This window comes from Notamacropus eugenii, chromosome 2 (genome assembly GCF_028372415.1).
Source record: "Notamacropus eugenii isolate mMacEug1 chromosome 2, mMacEug1.pri_v2, whole genome shotgun sequence".
NCBI classification, from domain to species: Eukaryota; Metazoa; Chordata; class Mammalia; order Diprotodontia; family Macropodidae; genus Notamacropus; species Notamacropus eugenii.
In genome coordinates, this window is record NC_092873.1 from 475,844,984 (window position 1) to 475,868,665 (window position 23,682).

A 23,682-nucleotide genomic window follows, 5' to 3' on the forward strand; every position below is an offset into this window, starting at 1 on the left:
AAGTTCTGCTGCAATTTACTGCCTTTAAATCCTTTAATTAATTAGGACTTATACAACATACCTTAAGAAACATACATGTCCCTTGTTCTTTATAAACAGTACAATCCTGCTTTAAAATGTTCAGATACTTCTCTAAAACTCATGTATGAAAATGGGTCCAAGGACAATACAGATAGAATTGTAACAGAAATTGAGAGCTCCTGAGGATCGGTCCTTAATAGCAAATCTATAAGAGAAGTGAGTGCAGGTGCCATATGCAAAAAACTTCTAAGGACCAACTCTGACTTAACTCTTAACATCCACCATGGGAATTATCTTTTTAAAAATGGACAAAATGGGGCAGGAACAGAATGGATAAATACAAGGTCAAACTGTATCAATGGCAGAACTGGAAATCAGATTTGAGGACCATGATGGCATTAAGTTTTAACTATTAAATTAGCATGAATAAAGGGGTGGGAGTCTTAGCACTGAAAATTCCTCTCTATTCTAATATCTTCAAGGGATTAGATCTGTAACTGACTTTGCAAAAATCTGATGCAGTGGGATTTGGCTCCACATATTACCAGCAATATACTAAGGCAGAAAGGCAGCTGAACTTAAAGTTCTAAGTATTAGGTTCAAATCCTGGTTCTGCTTCTTTCTTTGTGACTTTGGGCCAGTCATTCCACTCCTCTGCATGTTTCCTGTTTTTAAAGATCAAAGGACTGAACTACATGATCTCTCATATTCCTTCAAGATCCTATAGTCATCAAATCTTAGACCTAAGCTATAATATTCCTTTTACAGAAAATCAGGAAGGGGCTATTTCAAAAATACAAGCTCCACTGCAGTCCTTTACAGTTGTATTTGAAAGCAGTTCACAAGAAACTGCTGACTTACTCACTACACACTGTAAAAATCAGCTTTAAGGAAGGTAGTGAATTTTACTGCCTGAACTTTTGGCCATATCACATCAAGAACAGTGTTCAGCACTTCAGATTTAAAGCCAGACTGCCTGTTAAAGTTATCAACAACAACTGAAGTAGGTAGTGTTAGCATCATTACTCCCACCCGACAGGTGAGGAAAGAGAGGCAGTGTAGAAAAAAATGACTTTCCTTGTGGCTGTGGAGCCAGCACTACACAGCACTGGCTAGGGGGTAACCATTCCCCCATTTTTTCCCCACCTGTGTTCCTTCTTGGATAAGGAGTTAAATAGAGATTTAGCTAGCACATAACTGTTAATCTCAGTAAAACTAGATCTCTTTCCCAGCAGTAAGTAAAGTAAGAGCAAGTAATTGCACGTGCTACATGTCATGGGAGGGCAGCATACTCCTCACGAGTTACTTACGCAACACATAATTTCAAAAAAGCTTTCCAATGTAGACAAGGAATAATATAATTTATTTATTTTTTAGAAAAATAAGATGAACTTGGACACTAAAGGTTTCAATTTTATGTATACAATTCATAAATTTAAATGCAATTATTTACCTCTGTGATTTTGAAGTAACAATATTCAGTTATATTTCAATCATACTGCATAATATACAAATATAAAGCTACATACACAGGAATAGAAAATGACAGCAAAGCTACAGTCCAGTCCCTAAGTCCACACATTAAATAAGGTGCTCCAAGTTTTTCTGAGAAGTTATTGGTATTGCATATTTCCTTTCCCTATCTGAAATGACCGGTTAGAAATGCTCACACTCCTTAGCGTCTGTGATGATGATGACTTCATACAAAGCCCCCACAGGTTTTCTGATGAGATTATAGCACTTCATTTACACAAAAGTTATAGAGTAAAACATTGGCCAAGCAAATGGAAGTAATGGGAAAGTTATTAAAATAATGGCAAGTCAGTATTAGCTATAGAATTTTGAAATTTGTTTTATTATGTAGGTTCATTTACTCCCAAAACAGAAATTGAGAAAAAATAACAGACTTTTGATCACAAACAGTAATAATTTACTGAATTATTCCCTGATACATTTTGTTATATGACATTTTCACTCTTACGTTAAGAAAGCTACATTGTCTTCTGAAGTTAGACAGCCAGCAGCACTGAAGCAATGCTAACCTTGATGGCAGAAACCCACTGCTCGTGTATACAGTACTTGTCCCAAGAGTCTTCAAACAGTTTGATGGGGCAACAACCCAATGCCCTAAACTCATGTGATCTATCCATTGTGATTTATAAAATGAATGCAAGTCAACAGCATAATAGCTCAAATATGTACCTCTTGAGGAGAGTTTAACAAATCTGCTATAGTCCAGATGAGACATTCAACAATGAGCCTATTTAGAAGAGGGAAGCCATCTTACACAATAATAAAAAAGAGAAACAGATGCTTTCCTAACATATCACTCTCTCCCAAACAAATAAAAACCCCATGCCAATGAAAAACGACTACCGAATTTTCCCAGCAAAATTTAGTACAGTTCAAGTAAGGTACTACACTGAAAGTCATTTCTAGTTTTGTTGTTTTTCTTTTTAATGGGCATCAGAAAAATGATTTTAAAAACAGGAAAGTTAAAATGCTAGCAACATAGTTCTGTTTTCTTGCCTTCTTTAAATCAGCCTTCTGAAATGAGATAGTGAAGGAAGTGCATGATGAATGAATGAAAATCAGTCACAATATTGCCAAACACTCTGATGAAAGGTGCCAAGAGTTTTTCAAAGAGTATTTTAAAGTGGGGAAATAACACCTATTGGGGAGTGGTGGCCTGGGAAGGCAGGTATGTTCAAGAAGGTCACAAAGAGTCAGTGGAACAGCAGAGCAGCTCTGTTATATACCTCAGGTATACTAATGGTAGTGATTTGATTATAATTCTCTGACAAAGAGGTGAAAATCAGAGGTGGGATGGGGGAGGGAAAGTACCAGGAAAAAATTGGCCTGGATGAAGGTGAGGAAACATGGTCCCTGGGAAAGCTGGGCCCAGCAGCTAATGCTCCGCGGCACAGCCTCTGATGGTCAGGGGTGGCGGGTGGAAGCGCAGCAGGAGCATAAAGGGGACTGAAGGTGACCAAGCTCAGGGCTGAGCACATGCCCCAGATAAAGGGCATGACTAAGTACATTCATGCTTAACAATAAAAATGCAATTATTTGGCACTTCACAAACGGGGGTTCAAATTTAATATGAAGATGGCTTTCAATGGGATTTTACTATGAATTTCTCTGAGTTAGGGCACAGCCCAAAGGCAGAAAGCACAGCAGCCCACCAGATCCTACTCTGGAGAGCAGAAATGCCAGGCCCTTCAGGTGGCCTGGTTGGCAGGCAGGGGATCTGCGGCAGTTTCCCCATCCTGCTCAGGCCTGCCTGCATTTGGACAGGCTCCGGTCTCTGCCTTTGTTTCCTGGCCCTTGACCTGTGGCGCAGCAGCTGCTTCTGGCCCCTCACTACCCTCGGCTGCCATTTCTGGAGTGACATCATTCCCAGATGGCTTGGAGGCCGTCTGTCTTCTTCCTTCCTCTTCCTGCTGCTGCAGCAGCTTCTCCACCTCGATCTCCAGCTCCAGACTCTCCTCATCAGCCTCCACCTCCAGCTGCTGCATGAGCGCCTCCAGCTTTCGAGCCTTGCGGAGCTCGTTCTGCTGGATAATGGTACAGAGGTGCTCCGTGAGGTGCTCTTTGATCTCTGTCTTCCGTTGCAGGTCCAGCTTCGCAGCCACATACTCAGCTTCTGCCTTGTCAAACCGTTTCCTGCAAGCACATGGACAAAGGTGAGCTTACAACATGTCTCTGGTGGAGAGGAGGAAGATCCAGAAATGATACCGCAATCAACTCAAAATGGGAGGAGAATGCACAGCCACACAGATTGGCGTTACTTGCTGAGGACTGAGGGGGAGAAAACCAAATGGCAAACAAATGGGCCTATGAGCTGCTGAAAGCACCAGGATTAATATATTAACGCTGGAATCTTTCTGCACCTCCACCTTCCTTCCACCTTTTGTTGGTGTACTTACAGCATTTCTCTGTCCTCCTATCTCTTTATGAAGACATTTTCAGGGTTCCTGAATGTAGGTACAGGGGGCTGTTTGTGAAGGGGGGACAAAAGAGATGAAAAGAGCAGATGTCTGTATCTAGATTAGAAAGTGTTTTAATAAGAACCAGAGGCCACAGAGAATAGGGAGAAGTTCAAGTGAGGAGACAGGACAGATAGAAAGATATGGGGAAGGAAGTATAAATAAGACCAGTCTAGGAAAATTTCAGAGAAGCCAATACATTTTTTAACCAATCTAAAACAGTCCAAAACTTAATATGCAGGGCTAGCATACTATGTATTACTTTGTCTTTCACCTCAAGAAATAAAACATAAAAATCTTATCTTACTTCTTCTCCTAATAATTTTCTTATGACTTAAGTATAAGATTGTATCCATTTTTTTTTAACAGTCAAAGAAATTAAGACACAATCAAGTTATGCCCAGTGCTATAGGCCATATTAGTAGCAGAAGTGGGACTTAGGCAGATATTCTGTCCCCAGTGTCATTTCCGGTGCATGATGACACACAGAAGCCATCATATAAAATTTATGAATGCTGCATGCAAAACATATTAAATGAAATGACTGCCAAAAATAAAAACAACAAAACCCTCCCAGCTCCATGGGCACCAAAATCATGCTGCAGGTTCTAGAATTCATTTTTAAAAGTAATTAATACTTTTCAATGGTTTCACAGCTCATCTTTGAAGATAATGAACTAATTCAATAATTCTATCTTCAATCCAATTTTATTCACTATGTTTTATATACAGCTTGTACTCCTCTTCTCCAAAGTAAACCATCACGCAGCTTTGGTGTTGTTTGACTGACCCAAGATTAGCAACATGATCCTTTGATGTTCACTGAGATTTTGATACAGATATTAATGATGTTAACTAATATACTGATACCGAGATAACTGTATAAAAACCTATGTGTTTGGCTTTAAAATAAACTAAATGCAAACACTTCACTGATTTACCTACAGACTAAGCGTTATTTGGAAACATTAATAGTCATATAGTATTTCTCTCCATATTGCCTTTGTCTGAGGGATGACACAGACTTTCAGGGAAATAAAGGTAAAGGATGGTTGGGGGCTACATAGTCCTACAGAGAATGCCCCCAAAGTTCTTGTACTTGGTGAAGAGGACATTCATCATTGGGATATACACATAATGAAGTATCCAAACAGAGAGCTCCTTTAGAAAAATAACTAATATGTGAGAATGAAAAATAGTTAATTCTCCTGATCTTCTCTTTTACTGGGCAATGATCCAACCTGAAATATAATAAATGAATACAATGTAAAGTCATTTTAGGTAAAAAAAGACCTTGAAAATGAGTAGGGATTGTTTCCTTATTTTTACTTGTATTCTCAGTGCTTGGCTTAATAAATACTTGATTTATATTAAAATCTCAATTTTTAGGTATGTATTTATCTTGACACGTGGATTCTGGCTCATCCACTTCTGTGTCATAAAGGCTAAGAAAGAGCCTCTTCATCGAAAGAAAAGAACAGCAAAATGACAGAGATAAGAGGAAGAAACAGATGATGATCAATAAAAGCCACTTCTCGTTTTTTCTATCTGCCTAATGAATCTTATTATGAAGAGCTACGAAGAATAATCGTGCAGAGGATGCCGAGGGCACCGTCCTGGAGAGGACCTTAACGAGTGGCCGGCACTGCCTGTTTCAGAAACTTCTCGTTGATTTGGGAAGATGAGATGCAGACAAAGCCACAACCAAAGCATCATGAGAGCGGTACACACAGTCCAGAAAGGAGAGGTCACTTCTGGCTGTGGGGAGGAGAAAAGGTCTCACCAAGAAGGTGAAAAAGACCTAAGCTGGGCCCTGAAGGAACGGCAGCATTCTCAAGAATAAATTATGTGAGATTAACTGAATAATGTGGTAAAAGAATGTATTATTTCTCACTATCACAGATTCAGATTTCAAGAACATGGTGTCAAGCCCATTCTTTAACAAGAGTTAGAATTCTGAGTTACCTTCATAATTCTGTCACTGTCTGTCTAGGGGCTCAACTTCATATGTGGTTGAAACCAATTTATAAAAGCTTGTTGGTCAGTCATGTCTGACTCTGTGACTCCATGGACATAGCAAGCCAATGCTGTCCATGAGGTTTTCTTGACAAAGACATTGAAGAATTTTGTCATTTCCTTCTCCAGTGGACTAAGGCAAACAGAGGTTAAGTGACTTGCGCAGGGTCACTCAGTTATTAAGTGTCAGAGGCTGGATTTGAACTCAGGTCTTCCTGACTCCAGCCCTAGTGCTCTATCTACTGAGCCACCCAACTGCCCCAAATAAAAGTTTACTACCAGTAAATTCAGTCACCCAAGCTTAAGATCTCCTTATTTTGGAATCCTTTCCTTTCACTTAAGTCTCCCCAAATCTTAACAGTCACCAAGTAATACTGATTCTGTTTTAATATCTCTTGCATCTATCCCCACCTTTTCATTCCACTGCCAATTATCCCATTTCAAACTCTTACGACTTTTCTTGCCAAGTCTATTGTAACACCTTTGTAGGCTCATTACCCAAATATTCAAACTTCAGCTTCCCTGAAGTAAAAGCAGAAGAAAAGAAGGATAGTTCTCAAAGTCCCTATTACCATGGGGAAGGAGGGACTCCATCTAGGTCAGGGAAATACACACTAATACCCAGGGGTTAAATTCAGCCCAACTTCTGTCTTGTAGGGTCTAAAAGCTAGAATGGTTTTTACATTTTAACATAAAACTATACTTAAAAGTGTAAAAAACATTCTTGGCTGGTAAGTAGTACAAAAATAGGCTACTGGCTATAGCCTACTGCCTCCTTGTTCTAGGAAAAGCACCTACTTTGGCCAAAGCACCCTGCAGTGTGTCAAATTACAAAGCTCCCCTGATTCCTCACCCAGATCTGCCCCAGGAAAGGGCTCATGAAGGTATTTCATTCCATCTTTCTCTATACCAGAATCGTTTCTTGTACGTATTGTGCAGAAAAAGTAAACAGGTGGATACAGGCTTGAGTCCCCAGAAAGAGCATTCTCCTTTTCCCTCTCAGCTCCCATTCCTGGTCCCCTTACTTAGTAGGTATTTTAGGGGTTGTAGAAACTTAGCCCTCTGAAGGCGACCAGCCCCAAGCACTCTCTTTCTCTCCACACTCATTGTGAGTGTGTGTGTGTGTGTGTGTGTGTGTCTTCCACTCACTCTTTTCCCACAGACAGAGCACTATCCACATGCTCTCTCCCCTTTTCTCTCTCCTTCCCAACAAAGTTCAGATGCAGCTTTTCCTTTCTCTATATCTTTACTTATGCAGCAAAACTGAGAATAATCCTACAGAGGAAAATGGCTGAACAAGTTATGTGACGAACTTTAGGAAATGATGGAGATGGTTTCAAAAGAACCTGAGAAGACTTGCATGAACTGATGACGAGTGAAGTGAGCACAACCAGTGAATGACTGACACAAAGACAAGACTGTGAAGCCAAACAGCTCTGAAAATCCTGGGAACTCAGAAAAGCAAAATGCCCAGCTATGACTCTGGAGGATTAATGCTACAACACACCATCCACAATACAAGGGAGAGGTAGCTCAGTATCAAATGAAACATAGTGGGGGTAAGGGAGGCCAGTGTGGACATTTCATTTGCTTAACTAGACATGTTTGTAATAGGCATGCTCCCCCTTCAATTGGGGGTGAGGTGAAGAGAGGCAGTATTAGACAGATTTTTCCTGAATGAAACACATAAAATTTAACTTAAAAAAAAACCCTAAGTCCTGTCTCCAACATTTGCTATCTATGTGACTATAGTCAAGTCACTTAATCTCCTTAAGCCTCAGTTTTCTTATCTGTAAAATGGAGGTAACACCTAACAGGAAAGTTGTGAAGCTCAAATGAGATCATCTAGAGATTCTAAGTCTACATGTTTATTCCAGGGCCCCCTAAGCCTAGAATTCTGTCCCTTCTCTCTCTCTTACATCATCTATACCTGTTATAATCTAATGTAGCCTTCAAAGACCTGTTCAAATATTGCCTCCCAAGAAGAAGAGATCTCTCTCCTCTGAATTTTCACAGTATTTATATTTTTCTTGTATACTTATCACATACATGAATAAAATAATACAAAGTAAAATGAGACTCCCCTTCCATATGCTCACACATCTTCCCCACCTCTACCTCTTAACTAGACAGTTCAGTGTTAAGAGTACTAGTCCTGGAGTCAGAAAGACCCTTGTCTTAGACTTTCTTGGACAAGTCACTGAACTTTTTTGCCTCAGTTTCTTAAACAGCAAAATGGGGATAACAGCAGGTCTACCTCGTAGGGCTGTTGTGAGAATTAAGTGAGATATTTGTAAAAAGCACTTAGCACAGTGCCTGGTGCAGAGGAGGCACTACTAAAAGTTTACCACTCCCACCACCCTCACTGTCTTGCAAGTAGCAGGCACTTAAACAGGAAGTCCTCTTTTTCATCTTCAGCATTTAATCGCTCTGCACAACTACATCTTTAACTCATTAAGTAAAACTAGCAATACAGAAATCAGTAACATTTTTCAAAGAATACTTAAGGGGATACCGTCTTCTTTCTCAACTGCGGTTTGCCCAAAGGCTAGAACTATGCTATTTCTTACACTGTTAATGTTAAGCAAGCATGACACTCTTTTCAGATGTAGCTTTCACAACAAAGGCTTAAAGCACAATTTAGAATGTTTTTCTGGTAATACAGTAACTAATTACATCTAAAAATATATCAATATTTTAAAAGGTAGCATAACTGAGAGTAGAAGTGCTGGTCCCAGAGTCGAGAAGTTCTGAATTCAATTCCCACTTCTGACCTTGGGCCAGTCCTTTAACCTTTCAGTGATCCCAGACAACTGACCAACTGGAAGTTGTAGAAATGTTATACTGGGAACTTTCTCTGTCAATGAAATCATAGGTCTGGCTCAAATAAATAAATCAAGTAAAATACCCATATAAAGGCTATATAATTCATACAAAAAATTGGCAAACTTATTAGTTTCAAAGTACAAAAGCATAAGGTTTAGTTACTCTGTGAATAAATATTGGCCTCCTCCTCAGTGATCTTCAGTGATCTCAGTGAGACTGTCACAGCCAACACTTCTACTCATGACCTGAACCCAGCATCTCCCTCTCCTCTCTATAAGCTTGCCCTGGGCTTTCTCTCATTTTCAATCTCTTCTAATCTTATTATAATAAGAAGGCTCCTTCCCTTCTGCCTACCAACATGCAAAAAGCTCCTGCATGCTTTAAAAAAACACTGACACTACCACCCTTTCAAGCAGTCACTCGATTTTTCTCTTCTTTTCACAGTCAAATTCCTAGAAAACAAGCGATCAGCACACACTCCTCATTTCTCCACTGCATGGCATGGCTTCTGCCCCCCAGCTCGGCTGAAGGCACATCCTCTGAGATAGCCAGTGCCCTTGTCACTGCCCAATATGATGGTCCTTACTCTTTTCAGTTAAAGTATCTGCCCTTTCCTCCTCCTTGATAATGATACTCATAATTCATGTTTCCAAGACATGGGAAGGTTCACTCTTATTTCTCAGGTTTTTTGTGACACTGCTCATTTTACGGGTCCCTTTTTTCCCGGCTGGCTATCTCTTCTGGCCTCCTTGGCTAAATGATTTGTGTCCTCCCTCCTAGGTGTTGATTCACTCCCGGGCTCTCTTCTCTCTCCACACACTCTCTCGGTGATTTCTCATGGGTTCAACTATCACGTTCAAGTAGATGACTCCTAAAACTATAGCTCACCCTTTATCATCAAATGCCTACCAGATATTTCTAAGTAGATGGCTTGTAGGCATCTAAAACTCAACATATCCAAAGCAGAACTCATCTTTTTTCCCCACATCCTTTCCTCTTCTCAGCTTCCCCGTTTTTGCTGAAGATATCACTTTGCAAGCACAGACACATCTAGACTCACCTCTCCCATCTCTTAAGCAGCGGCCCCTCCACATTTGCTCAGTTCTACCACTGCAACATCACTTGTATTGATGCCCTTTCCTTCACTCACAGAGCCCTAGTTCAGGCTGCCATCGCCTCATCCAGACAACTGGAATCATCTCCTAATTGGTCTTCCTGCCTTAACTATCTCCTCTCTTCAGTCCATTCCTTACACAGTTGCTAAATTAATATTCCTAAAGCACAGGTCTGACCACATCACTCCTGTGCCTCCAAAGTTTAAATGGCTGCCTCTTGCCTCTAAGACAAAATATAAACTTCTGAATGGAGCTTAAAGTCCTTCACAAATTGGTTCCACCTTACCTTTCCAAGTTTATTGCAGATTATTCTAGCCAAACTGGCCTCTTTATAGCTCCTCCCACATAACATTCCCTCTTCCACCTCCAAGCCTTTGAATAGGCTATCTCCCATCCTTTGTACGTGCCACTCCATGCACTCCCTCTTAATCTCCTCCTGGCAGAATGGACATCCTTTAAGAGTTAGCTCAAGAGCCAACTCCTATATGAGGCCCAATCCGATCCTCTCCACCCAATTTACAATTGACTTATCTGTGTCCTGTTGCTTCCCCCCTATATAACTGTAAGTTCCTTGAAGGGAGGGACTGTTACTTTTGTCTCTGTATTCTCAGTGTCGAGCATACAGTAGGTGTTCAATAAATGCTTGTTGAACTGAATCTTAAACTTCCAGTTCTTATCCTATTGATATTCCTCTTGTAAGTTAATTAAGTCAACTCATGACATCTAATGGCATGTAGTAAGCAAACAAAAAAGTCACAGGGAGAACCACAAGCCTCTTTCTTAAACACCAAACAGTGGATTGAAAACCACAACCAAGTATTTCCGCTTTATTAAATTGTTATATAAACATTCTGATGCTGCGGTTTACCCTGGACTAATGAGGCATTCTGATTGATTTCTAGTGTTACAGAGAATGATGCACAACCAAATCATTTACACAGAACTCCCTTGTGAAAAGAGACAAACCGGAATGATTAAAGCAACACTGAAAGGAATGGAAGACCCTCAAAATTGGATTTCATTTATACTCTTTTATCTGTTTGCAAGGTCCATGTAATTCCTTACATGTGTTATGTTCATTTTATAATGATGCCACAATATCTTCCTTCTTTAAAAGACATAGCAAACAAAAAACACAAATGGCTGTGATCAAGGAACATGACGATATCAAAACAATTTGTGCAGTATAGATTAGAAAGAAAAGAATAAAACTGTTGTAGGAGGAAATGTTTCCATTTCAAGCTTCCAAGACAGGAATACAAATATTTTATGGAAAAATGCATATAAAAAAATGAGAGCACCCTTTTATTCTTCACGCCCCTCAAAAAAAAGTATGTGAGGGGGAAGCAGCTAGAAGGCACAATGCGTAGAGCGCCAGCCCTGCAGTCAGGAGGACTTGAGTTCAAATTTGGCCTCAAACATTTGCTAGCTGTGTGACCTTGGCCAAGTCAAGTAACCCTGATTGCCTCAAAAAAAAAAAATCACACTAGATCCAGTTCCATTAATAAAAATATCTATTTTCAATGCTTCTTTTTCTTTCCCAGAATACAATTTTCCCCAGAGGTAGTGCTTACCGAGCATAGGAATAGTCCAAGCTTGCCTGATCAATTCGATTCCGTAAGATTCCAATGTCAGCTGATACCATGTCATCTAAAGCCTGTAACTCCTTCTGGATCCTCTGTAATTTCATGGTTTCTGCCTGAGTCCTTTTAGATCTAGGAAGTGGGAAACAGAAAGCTAACTTTGGATAATGCACTCACAGTAACACAGCAAAGCACATCTGGACCATGCTTTCAGATTGATGAGGTAGGAAGACAAGCCCTATGACCTCGATTCACAGAAGGGGACATAAAGGTTCATATCGGGAAAGGGACCCCAGTCAGGTCCGATAGTTAGTTAAGTGCAGTAAGTGGAATGACAGTCAGCATTTGGACACAGATCTTCAGGCTACAAATACATCAGGGGTGTCTTCATTATACTGCAAGTTCTCTTCTTTCCTGTCATTGTCACACTGTCACAGGTTCAGGGTCTGTATGGCATACCCACACAAGTGCATTCCTTTTTCATAAAGTCTTCATAAGAAAACTCCTAATTTCCTTGAGGTAATATAACAGATCAATTCTACATTTCCATTCTTATAGTCAAGATTATCTTAATTTCCAACCTAAATTCTCTTATAAATCAATTATCTTGTCTTAATTTACTGATTACTGAAACTCATATTCTCCATTAGTTTAAAATACCCCCAACCACACACATAATGATTCCCATCTCATTTCACCTTTTATACAGCCAATTTTCTTGAAAGAGAACTATTTGTACTCAAGCTGACTATCACACATTGCTTTAAAGACCCACACTGTCATCTTTGGGGTTCGAGAATAGAAACTAGTTCCAAATGATGACGTTTCTCAGCTCTGCCTCTAAGTACTCTCCCTGACTTCCACCCCAATCATGCACTCTCTAATTAACAACAATGACTGATTATTATATAGTTAAGTTTGCAAAGTATTTAACTTTTTATCATGTGAGTCAAAGCCTTTTCATCTCCCTTTGGCAGATGAAAAAACAATCTCAGTGACTGCCACAGTCACACGCCTGCATGTCAGCAGCAAAATTCAAATTGTTATTCTTTCCTCTCATCAAATAAATATAACTTAAACTTTGTCTGTGCCTCTAAGACTTGAAATACTAATGACTCCGAAGAATTAAAAATGAATCCAAACTTCAGAGGGAAATGGAGAAGCACATGGTACCACACATAATAAATAAAGAACTACAAGAAGAATCACTGTAAAAGCCATCATCAAAAAAGGGGCCAGGACAGTCCTGAGGCCAAATTGCAGTTAAATGCAGACCACCATTTTGTGCTGCTGGTATACTGCAAGGTGCAGATACTTCCCTGGGATAAACTCATAGTGGGGCAGGAAATGAGGAGCAACAGGCATGGATGCACTGGGATTTGCCATCACTGGAGGGACCAGCCATGAAGGAGCTCACAGATCCATTGAAGTATGTGGGGTCAACTTTTATAGGTTATATTTTGCTGCATTCACACATTCATGTTTTGTCTCACCTATGTCTCCCTTTCAATGATGTTTAGCTTTAGTTATCAGATCCGTGAGAACAAAGATTATGTTTATAATTTTTGGATGAGTCTAGCACGATGTCACACTCATCTGTGTACCTGTGTAAATTATTTTTTATAATAATTATTTGCAGTAAAGAGGGAAAAATGCACACAAAGAAAAGTCTATTTCTTTTCCTGGGATATAAAAAAGGAACTATGTACCTTTATGTTTTATAAAAAGATAAAGATTTTCCACTGGAAGAACAGAAATCAGTTTTGAGCCTTCATGTGGAAGATCAGACTCCTTCTAACCTCAACCTCACACAGCTAGAATTCTAAAGTAAAAAAGATTTTGAATTCTGTAACAAATATCTTGTACTTTACTGACTTCTCTCACTTACATCTTAATTCAAATTAACAAGTTTAGTTAGTTGGTCCCTTGACTCACAAATCAGAAGCAGCAAAACAAAAAAGAGTGGCAAGAGTGAGAGATGCATGTGTATCACTGCAGCAAAGCACACAGACATTGATGGAACATGGACTGCATTTTGTACATTCTTTAACAATGGGCCTCATCAGGATGATCCCAAGTCACCATAAAAAATTTAAATTTAATTAGTATCCTTGGAATTATATAATATTTTTTATAGTTAAATGATTTATCATGAACTAAATAATGAACATCAAAACAAGGCATTAAACTAGCTTTTAACTACTGACATTTAAGTTAAATTAATTTCCACCCAGAATATACTTTTTGTCACTTCTCAGTCTTCATCAGGACTCTGCCTGTCCATTCTCATTCCTTAAAGGGCACTCTTTCCTTCCGATTCTATCTTTTTCACTTGCACTGCTTCATAAAGGTCTTTCCAGATTTCTTTATACTCCTCATTCTTGGTTGTAATTGCATTATGGTATGTCAGTACATGGATGAATCATAAATCATTTAACCATTCCTCTTCTGTGGGACATTTACGTTACTTCCATTTTTTTAGAATTACAAAAATGCCACCAAATATATCTTTGAGTAGCTAGCTCTTTTTTGGTTGTTTTCCCATGTTTCTTTTAGGGTATGTAGGGTATAATCCCCTCCTTCCCAAAAGAAACTACTGTGTCAAAGTGCATGATTCATTAACTTTTACTGGATCCTGCCAGATTATTCTCCAAAGATACCATAAATGTGTAATGCCATGGAAATAAATGCATCTCTACAACCACCAGCAGTGTTTTATTGCTTCTTCCTTATTTTCTTCAGTGTAATGGATGTGATACCTAAAAGTCGTTTTAATTTACACCTCTTTGGTCACATTTTAGAAATATTTCTAACAACTGATAAAATAAAGTTTTGATTCTGGGGAACTCTGATGAAAAGCCCATCAGGTCTGTCTGTAACGTGCATCTGACAAAGTCATTCACTTCTGAGCTTCACAAGAGGTGACATTTCATGCAAATGAACATGAAAGTGAACAATGCCATGACCCTCAGTCCTAATCTCTTTCCTTGGTTTCAGTCATCACAGGTGTAGCAGCAACAATCTGGTGGTTTGGGATCAGATCTGACATGTCATTAGTGTCAGGAACTCTGTGTGTAGAAACTTCTCCACCAATGCAAACTGGCTACATAATCAAAGTAAAGTGTTGTTGTTCAGCCTTTCAGTCATGTCCAACTCTTCAGAACCCCAAAGGGCCATAGCATCCCAGGCCCTTCTATCCTCCACACTATCCAAAGGCTCTCCAAGCTCATGTTCACTGCTTCTATGACACCTAGTAATCCATCTCATCCTCTGCTGTCCCCTTTTCTTTCTGCCTTCAATCTTTCCCAACATCAGGGTCTTTTCCAATGAGTTCCATCTTCGCATTATATGGCAAAAGCATTTAAGCTTCAGCTTCAGTATTTGTCCTTCCAATGAATAGTCTGAATTAATTTCTTTAAAATATTGACTGAAATAAAATTTAATAGCTAGCTTTTATATCGCACTTTAAGGTTTGCAAAGTGTGTTACAATGTGATCTCACTGAAGCCTCAAAACTAAATCCTAGGGAGTTGCTTGGAGAACAGAGGTTAAATGATTTGCTCATTCTTATAGTTACCAAATGAGAATGTGTCAGAGCTAGAACTCTATCCAGGACGCAAAATCTCCTCTGAAGATTGTGGTTATCATCATAAAACAGAAATATTAATAACACCGCTGACCCCTAAAGTGACAGTTGTTAAGAAAATACAGTAAGTAAAACAGGCAAGAAAACTACCAGAAGGGTCTATATGGTTACAAACATCATTTTCTAGTACATTTCTTACCTTTCCGCAATAGCTTTGGCTAACAATGCTTTTTTCCGTTTATTTTTCTCTTCCATTAGTCGTTGCTCTTCCTGGAGGACTTCCCAATGAGATTTTTCCTGCCTGGTCAGTAATCAAGAATAAAATCGGGTTTACATAAAAGAGTCCCATCTCCCCAATTCCTTTTCCCTCCTCCAAAAGCGATGAAATGCTCATGTATATGTCCCTTTAAGAATTCCCATTAAGAGTTTTTAAGAATACTTCTGTAGCTAGTTATCTTATTCTGACGGTAATAAAGAGGTTGATCAAAAGTAAAGATTTAAATAAATTGGGCCATCAAATCCCTTCTACGTGTGTTATCTAGGAACAAGCAACTGATGTCAAGGAATGGCAGCTCATTTGTAGGGGCACCAATATATGGCATTAGATTATTGGAGCAAAAGGGATCCAATAAAATGACTTGAAGATGATGCTTCTCACTATGTTTTTTCATCTCTTACATATGGCCCTGATCACAGAAGGTTCTGGCCATTTTAACAGTCATTAAGCAATGACTGGTCAGTGAACATTCTGAACAAGAAACATGATCCTAAAGAGCCAGAGTGGCCACATCTAGACTCAGTCCGGCCACACCAGCCTCTTCTCCTTCCTGACAAGTTTGCTAAACTACTAAGAGTAGTTATTCTTCTGGAGAAAATGGAGAGGTGTGGATCAGATGAAATCTGACTGAAAGGTTGGGCTGTTACTGAGTTAGCATAAAGGTGGCAGGGAGTCTCTAATGGAATACCTCAGCAATCTGTTCTTTTCAGCTTAACATTTTTATCAGTTACTTAGATTAAGACATAGGTGGTATAGTCATCAAATCTATAGATTACACAAAACTAGAAGGGCCAGTAAATACACAAAATCCAAAAAGATCCCGACAGTTTAGATATTGACTGAATCTAATAAGATGAAATTCAACAGATTAATATAAAGTCTTTCAGTTGGGTACAAAAATTTATCTCTTGAGTACAAGACTAGGGAGGCAATATGAAAAAGACCTAGGAGTCATAGTGGACTGGAAATTCAATGAGTCAGCAATGAGATATGGCAACCCAAAAAGCTAAAGTCATCTTGGGCTTTAAAGTGAAAGGCATAACTTCCAAGAATAAAGAGGTTCCACTTCTACCACTGTTCCATTCAAGTCTGGGCATTACCACTGAAGGATGGTGATGAGCTAGAGAGCGAGAAGAAGCAAGTAACCCAGATGGTGATGGAGATCAAGTACATACCACATGAAAAGCTGACTGAAGCAGAGGGCTAGCCTGTAGAACAGCGTACTTAGGGAGGACATAATTTTCTCTTCAAGTATTTAAAAGTCTGCCATGTTGTGGAAAGAGTACCTTTATCCTGTTCAGTCTTCAAGTCTAGAAGCAGGAGCCACAGGAAGATGCTGCAAAAACAGCACATCTAGGCTCTGGGTGCAGCAAAAGCTTCCTAAAAATTAAAGGTACCCAAAAGTAGAATGGGTTACCTCAAGGAGAAAAGTTTCCCCTCTTTAGACTCTTTAAAACAGAGCCTGGATGATCATGTCAGATATGCTGGAGTGGGATTCCTAATAAATGTGGGGTAAAGTAGATAGCTGTGGAAATCCCTTCTAACTCCTGAATTCTGTGATTCTTCACATTCCTTCACTTTCAAATATATTTCTATAGAATAAAATCCATCTAGCTAAGTACCAAAGGCTGGATGAAACACAAAGGAAAGAACCTATAGCAAAGACAAGATCTGGGTTTTGAAAAACAAAATTCCACCCTAAACCCTCTCCTGTGCCCAGTTTCATCATTAAAATGTATATCATCATGTAAACTCTCCAGTTAAGAAACCCAGAAATGGTTTTCACCTCCCAAGTATTTAAACTCCCCAACCTAGTACATCTGAACTTTCAAAGTTATGCTTTCCTCTCCAAATCTACAATCATGATGTGGATAGGTCTAGATTAAGATAATTTCTCACTTAGAGCCAGACTCACTGCTTCCATCCCAAGTCCCAGCTTTCCACAAGTGGACTTCCACACTGATACCACAGCTTCCTCCTCTACGTATTATTACTCTGATCATACCATATCTACCCTCAGAGCCCTTGCTGGAGGGTAATTAAATTTACATTCATAAAGCACTTCATATGTACAAAATGTTGGGGACATAAAGATAAAAAATGAAATATGCTCTCAATGAACTTATCACTCATTAAAGGGCCAGAACATGTAAACAGGTAAGTCAAGGCAATGAAGGAAGAAGAGATAATTACAAAGAGATAGAGGTGGGGGAAGAATGACCCCAGGGAGGCTGCACAGGAAGGTGATCCCAGAGCTAAGCCTTGAAGGAACATCAAGATTCTTAGTGAAGACGAGGAAGTTGTGTATCCAGGAAAGGATGACAAATGAAACAAATCTGAGAAGGCAGGCTGATGGAATTTCACATCCAGGGAACAACCAGTAGTGTAATTTGACTGGGAAAAAGTTGAGAGAAAGCCAGAAAGGCCTTATTCAGATGCAGAGGACCCTAAACCCTGGGCCAAGGCTTTGCATGAGCCTGGAGGTGACACAAAGATCCTCCAGGTTTTCAAACAGGGCAGTGCCATACATGGTCCGACCTGTGCCTTAGGAAGATTGTTTCCACACCTATAGGGAAGTCAAACTGGAGAAAAGACAGGCTAAAAAAACAAACAGACCAATCAGAAGTCAATTCCAATAGTCCAGGGAAATGAGGATGAAGCCCTAACCTAGGGTGGTGGCCATGTTACATACACAGGTGGGCATAATCACCATTTGGTTGTTTTTACTTAACTACAAATATGACAAAGACTGGTCCCATTCTGGAGTGGATAACTGTGTCCACAAACGACTGATAAAAAAACAATAAGACATTGATATAATTTATTTTTAAAGTAACAATTCAAACTATTCAAAAAGGATTGGGCTACCTTGGAATGTAGCAAATTCCCTGCACCTGCCCATCTTTATGGTGAGACTCCTGGATGATCACTTGGATTAGACAAGCTCTAAGGTTCCCTCAGATTCTTAAGTGTATCATAATCAGCTCTTAGAAGACAACAAACATTTAACTTACTTGTTTGCTATTCAGTATGACCTGCAGAGAGGCCATTAGATCTTTACATAATAGGAACAAGCCTCAGGAAGAGATCTGATGAATACAATAATCTGGAAAGACATCCAGAGAGAATGAGACACAAAAATGAATGGCATCCCATCTCCCCAGGGAGCCATAAATAAAAGAGGTAAGAAACAAAAATAGTGAATGTAGAATAAAGCACCAGAGTCTGGACGATCAGAAACTTAAGTCAAAGAATAGCAAATTCTACAAGTCTTCAGCATTTGTACTAAATTTACTTTAGTTTTAGAGACTGTATTATGAGATACAGTGAAAACAGTATACTTAGCACATACCACTAGTGTCTGTCCACCTCTTCCCTGTGCTTTCCCCTTCTTATGCCCTTTCTCCTGCCTGCAGCATCCTTCCCCACACAAGCAGGCCCACTCTGAAAGCTGAAGAGTGAGCAGTTTTATATATGTTACAAAGATGATATCCAAATTTCTTAGTAGCAGGGCTCTGCATGTTCTCAGAATAACTTCTCCTTTCCACTATATTTCTAGGTCAGAACACAAGACATTAAGCTCCAATTTCCCTAAAATCCAATGATAAAGTAAGAACAAAGGGAACAAATGGAATCATTTGGTTACATAGACTTACTAACAATTCCACTTTCTTTTTTTCCAATTTACAGTTTGGTTTTGGAGTAACAGTCTCATCCTTTTTATCAGCATTATTATAGGAATTCTCAAGTCCGGCTTTTTTCTTCTGATTTCCAATGCTCTGACACTTTTCCTTTTCGCCAGGAGAGTTGAGAAGAGGAGGAGATGGGTGAGGCTGCTGAGAGTCAGCTCTGCATTTTGGCGCAGAAAGCAACTGCTCTGGAGGAACTGCTGCTGTACCATCCTCAAGTCCAAGCTTCTGGCTTTGCTGCTGAAGAGCCTTTTCACGCTGTAGCTGCTGTCGACTTTTGCTCACAGGGTGACGCCTTTGCCGATCAGCAGTCTCAAATGGATCTATATATAATACAAGGAAAAAAAATTATATGAGAGTAGCGGATTATAAATTACTTTTTACAAAAGAAAAAAACAAAACACATTAACACTTCAGTAGAAACCAAATTTTAGGTCTCATTTTTTTAATTCTTTTATACTGCACACACAGTGGTAAAAAGTACTTTTCTAGTTCTGTCTTAAACAGTACTCATGCCCCACTTTTGGTGCTCAATAAAAATTCCCCATATAGCCAATTCTGAAATTTAACCACATGCAGGTAAGCTGCCTGTAAATTACACTTCAAAAAGATCTGTTATTTCATCTCTGTGAGTAATCACACCGTTCTTGTTGCTGTGTTTGTCCTTTGTTCTTGAAGAGGACCATGACATCAAGATGATGACATGACTTGCAGTTGACTTGGCTTTGAGTGAAGTCGCCAACCTCACTTTCTTCTCCTGAGCCATCCGGGTCCAATGGCCTGATATTCATCAGGACAGCTGCAGATGGCCCAGGATGCAATAAGAGACTCTGGCCCTTTCAGGCTAAGGTCTTATAGCTTTCTCACTTTGAGTGAGATACACCCATTCAATGAATTAAAGCCAACTACAAACAGCCTGGGCTTTAGCAGATGGTTTTAAGAGTCCCCCATGGTCAAAAGTCAACACTGTTTAATGACCAGGCAAGCCTTAATAATGTCATCTTAGCTCTATTTGATTGAGATGTCATTGTCTTGCATTGACTGAAAAAGAGAAATTCTATAGATTGTCGACAAGATCGTCCAAACAAAAAATCAACATACATCTTGATATTTGATATTAAGTGGGACAGTAGAAATGGGGAAAGCAGTAAATTCAATATTTAGAAAAGTACACTAGTATATATGGTTTAAAATTAAGAACTGAAAGAGGCCATGGCTTGTAGGCTTCTCAGAAAAAGCATGCCAGTATAATCATCTTTTTTTCTTTAAAGAGTTAGAGGGTACTAGCATGAAAATACAAGAACAAAAATAGTATCATTAAAAATGAAATTACATACATTTACACAGTACATGATAGCAGTAGCTAACATTTTACACAACACTTTAAGGCCTGTGCATGGCTTTATATATTATCTCAACACACACACACCAGTTCCTTGAAACAGATAAAATTCTAACTAGTTCATATATTCCACATTCATTCTACCTCATCTAATTAACATGACTACCACTCCCTTCTACTTCCCATCTCTCTAAACTAAAATTAGAAGCATTTACTTAAGGCTCATACAGTTCCCCCCACAAACTCTATTAAAGACAAAAATTAAAGATATGTCTAGTTCCTCCCTTTTCTCCCCACTTTGGGACCTTTAACTTCTAGACACACAGACCTGTGATAGATATATGTTGTTACTAACCCTCTCCCTAACTTTCCTATTGAGAGCACCAGTATGAGTAAACCAGGTTTACAACCCTGGGGTTGTGACCACTCAGTTGCCAGGTTTTGTTGACTGTACTGCTACAACTTATCTGCCCTCTTTTCTTCATTCACAAAGTCATCATCCTAACTCAACACTACATCACCTACCTCTCCTCTAGTGACTAACAGAACAGAGTCTCACTTGGACAGTCTCCTTGCTTCTTATCTTCCTCACCATCCTGTATATATGAGATATTACTAAAGCAGAGATCTGATCATGTCACTCCTCTACTCAAGAAGGCCTAATAACTCCCAATTACTTCTAAGACAAAATACAAACACTTGCTTTGGCAAGCATTTTTTATGATATAATTCTATATTTGCGTAATGTGCATGCCAGTGCAGAAAGAAATCCAAATGACAGACTGGCACACTGTTGCTGGGTTACCCATGCTATGGCCTCTTTCGTTTCTTGATTCCAAACTGCTATTATCTTTACATGATGATTGCACTATGTAACCATATTACTCTCCTACTTAATACACTCCAGTAGTTCCCTACAACCTGTGGAATCAAATACAAAATCCTGTTCAACATTCAAAGTCTTTCACAACCTAGTTCCCTCCACCTTTCCACTATACTCCTCAATTCAGCCACACTGGCCTCTTGGTAATTCCACTTCTCTGCTCCAGGCATTTTCTTAGACTGTCCCCCAGGCCTGGAATGCTTTTCCTCCTCAACTGGCTTCAAGTTCCAACTAAAATCCCACCTTCTACAGAAAGCCTTTCCCAATGGATCACAATTCTAGCGCCTTTCTTTTGTTAATTATTTCCTGTTTATCCCATGTATAGCTTGGTAGTATATATTTGTGTGTAGTCTTCTCCTTTAGATCATGATCTTAAGGACAAGGACTGTCTTGTATCTTTCACTGTACCTTCATGGCACATGTGCCTGGCAAACAATAGACATTTAATGCTTATTGACAGACTGAGATTGATTTGCTTCAAAAATTCTCATGTTCCAGTTAAACCTGCCTACTTGTTGAGCATTGCCCCAAAACACACACACACACACACACACACACACACACACACACACACACACACACACACACACACACACACACACCCATACCCATTCTCTTTACCTCCAAATACCTCTCCATGCCACTCCACAAAAACTGATCTTAGGAAGATATAGGGCTGACCATGACATCCTCTTATCCAATGGCTCCCTAGGACCTCCAGGTTTAAAAATAAAATCCTCTGGAATTAAAATCCCTTCATAATCTGCCTCCCCTCCCTACCCCCTTTTTTCTAGTCCTTTTTTCTATTCAATTCCACAAACATTTCTACCTTCCTTCCTTCCTTCCACGTAGTTACTCTGGCTTCCAGGCTGTTCCTCAAACAGGTCACTCCACCTCCATACCTACAGCACTGATCTCTCCAGGCTTCCTTTAACTCCAAGCTAAAACTCCCACTTTTTACAGGAAGACTTTTCTTATCCCTTTAAGTCTAGTGACTTTCCTCTAAGATTATCTCCCATTTATCCCGTATGTATTTCATCTGTACATCCACTGTTACACTGTGAGCACCTGGAGGGGCAGGGATACATTGTATCACTCTTTCTATCCCCAGAACTCAGCCCAGTGCAAGGACAGTAAGTGCTTAACATAGCCTTGCTGACCAACTAACCCTAACTAGGCCACTGGAATTTCTGATCCGCCCTCCCCTCCGTGTGTATTTATTTCACATATACTTTTTATTTATACGTGCACATATTTTCATTTGATAGTCAGCGTCCTGGGGGAGGGGAATGTTCAGCTTTTGCCTTTGGATGCTCAGTGCTTCCAGCAAGCACTTAATAAAAGCTCTGCCTACCTATCACGCTTACCACTGGTGCCTGGCATACAGTAAGAGCTTACAGACCCACCGACCCTAGCTTTCTTTAAAGCTTCTCTTACGCACCCCTCCCCCACCGTTCGTGTTTATTTCACAAATAATTCACACTTGGACACATTTGATGGAAAGCTGCCTGAGGGCAGGGATGCTTGCCTTTGCCTTATATACTCAGCGCCTCCAGCAAGTGCTTAATGGAAGCTCCATCTACCCATCTAGGGGGCCTCCGGCTGTACCTGGTACACAGCAGGAGCTTAATGTTTGCAAGCATGACTCGTCTCCGCCAAAGTGTCGCTCACCCTTCTTCTCCGGACCCAGCCCCGCCCCCTCTTCTCCTCCAGGACCGAAAGGATAGAGCCATCTCCCAGCTCGTTACCTTTGTTCTGCCGCAACCTCCGCAGCTCCTCCTCGGAGAAGCCGGCCCATCCTTGCGCCATCCGCCCGCGCCTCTCCGGGGCTCCCCAGGGCTCCCGGAGCCTTCGAGGAAACCCGGCTGCCAACGCGACCGCTCCACAGAGTCAGGGCCTTCGCCGGCTGGGGCCATCCGCTTAGCCAATCAACGCGCCGCAAACAGAAACAAGCCCCACCCCACCCCGGCTCCTTCGCGTTCCCTCTGAAGCAGGTATGTTTAGGTGGCCGTAGCTCTGCCTGAGTAGATACCACGAGAGATCTGCGCAGCATACATTCCCCAGCACACCCTGTACCTCTTCACCTCCCTTCCTCCTCTCCCTCTCGCTGTAGTTATCTGTAACAAAAGGAAATCCTCGTGGCGCTTCGGAATAATGTTAAGTTTCTTGTCAGGCTTTTTACGGGTGATCTGGAGGGGCGGAGTCAGAGAAGCCGGAAGGGGCGGGGCTATGCCCTTGCCTTTTAGTATTTGTGGGGCCCGCGGGCCGCGTCTTTTTCATCCTTGTCTAGGGGACGGTCTTACCTGGGTCTTTCGTATTGTTGCTTGGCGTGTTTCAGATCAGCGAGATTTTAGAT

The 23,682-nt window shown here is 40.2% G+C and overlaps 1 protein-coding gene across 1 annotated transcript; it reads right to left on the bottom strand.

Moving 5' to 3' along the window:
• Positions 1–1,363: 1,363 nt before the first annotated feature.
• On the bottom strand, positions 1,364–23,540 carry GORAB (golgin, RAB6 interacting). Its single transcript, XM_072648679.1, has 5 exons — positions 23,075–23,540; positions 19,073–19,424; positions 15,335–15,436; positions 11,542–11,682; positions 1,364–3,687 (listed from the first exon to the last, which is right to left on the bottom strand). The coding sequence occupies exons 1-5, from the start codon at positions 23,133–23,135 to the stop codon at positions 3,243–3,245; spliced, it is 1,101 nt and encodes a 366-aa protein (XP_072504780.1). The 5' UTR covers positions 23,136–23,540; the 3' UTR covers positions 1,364–3,242.
• Positions 23,541–23,682: the final 142 nt, after the last annotated feature.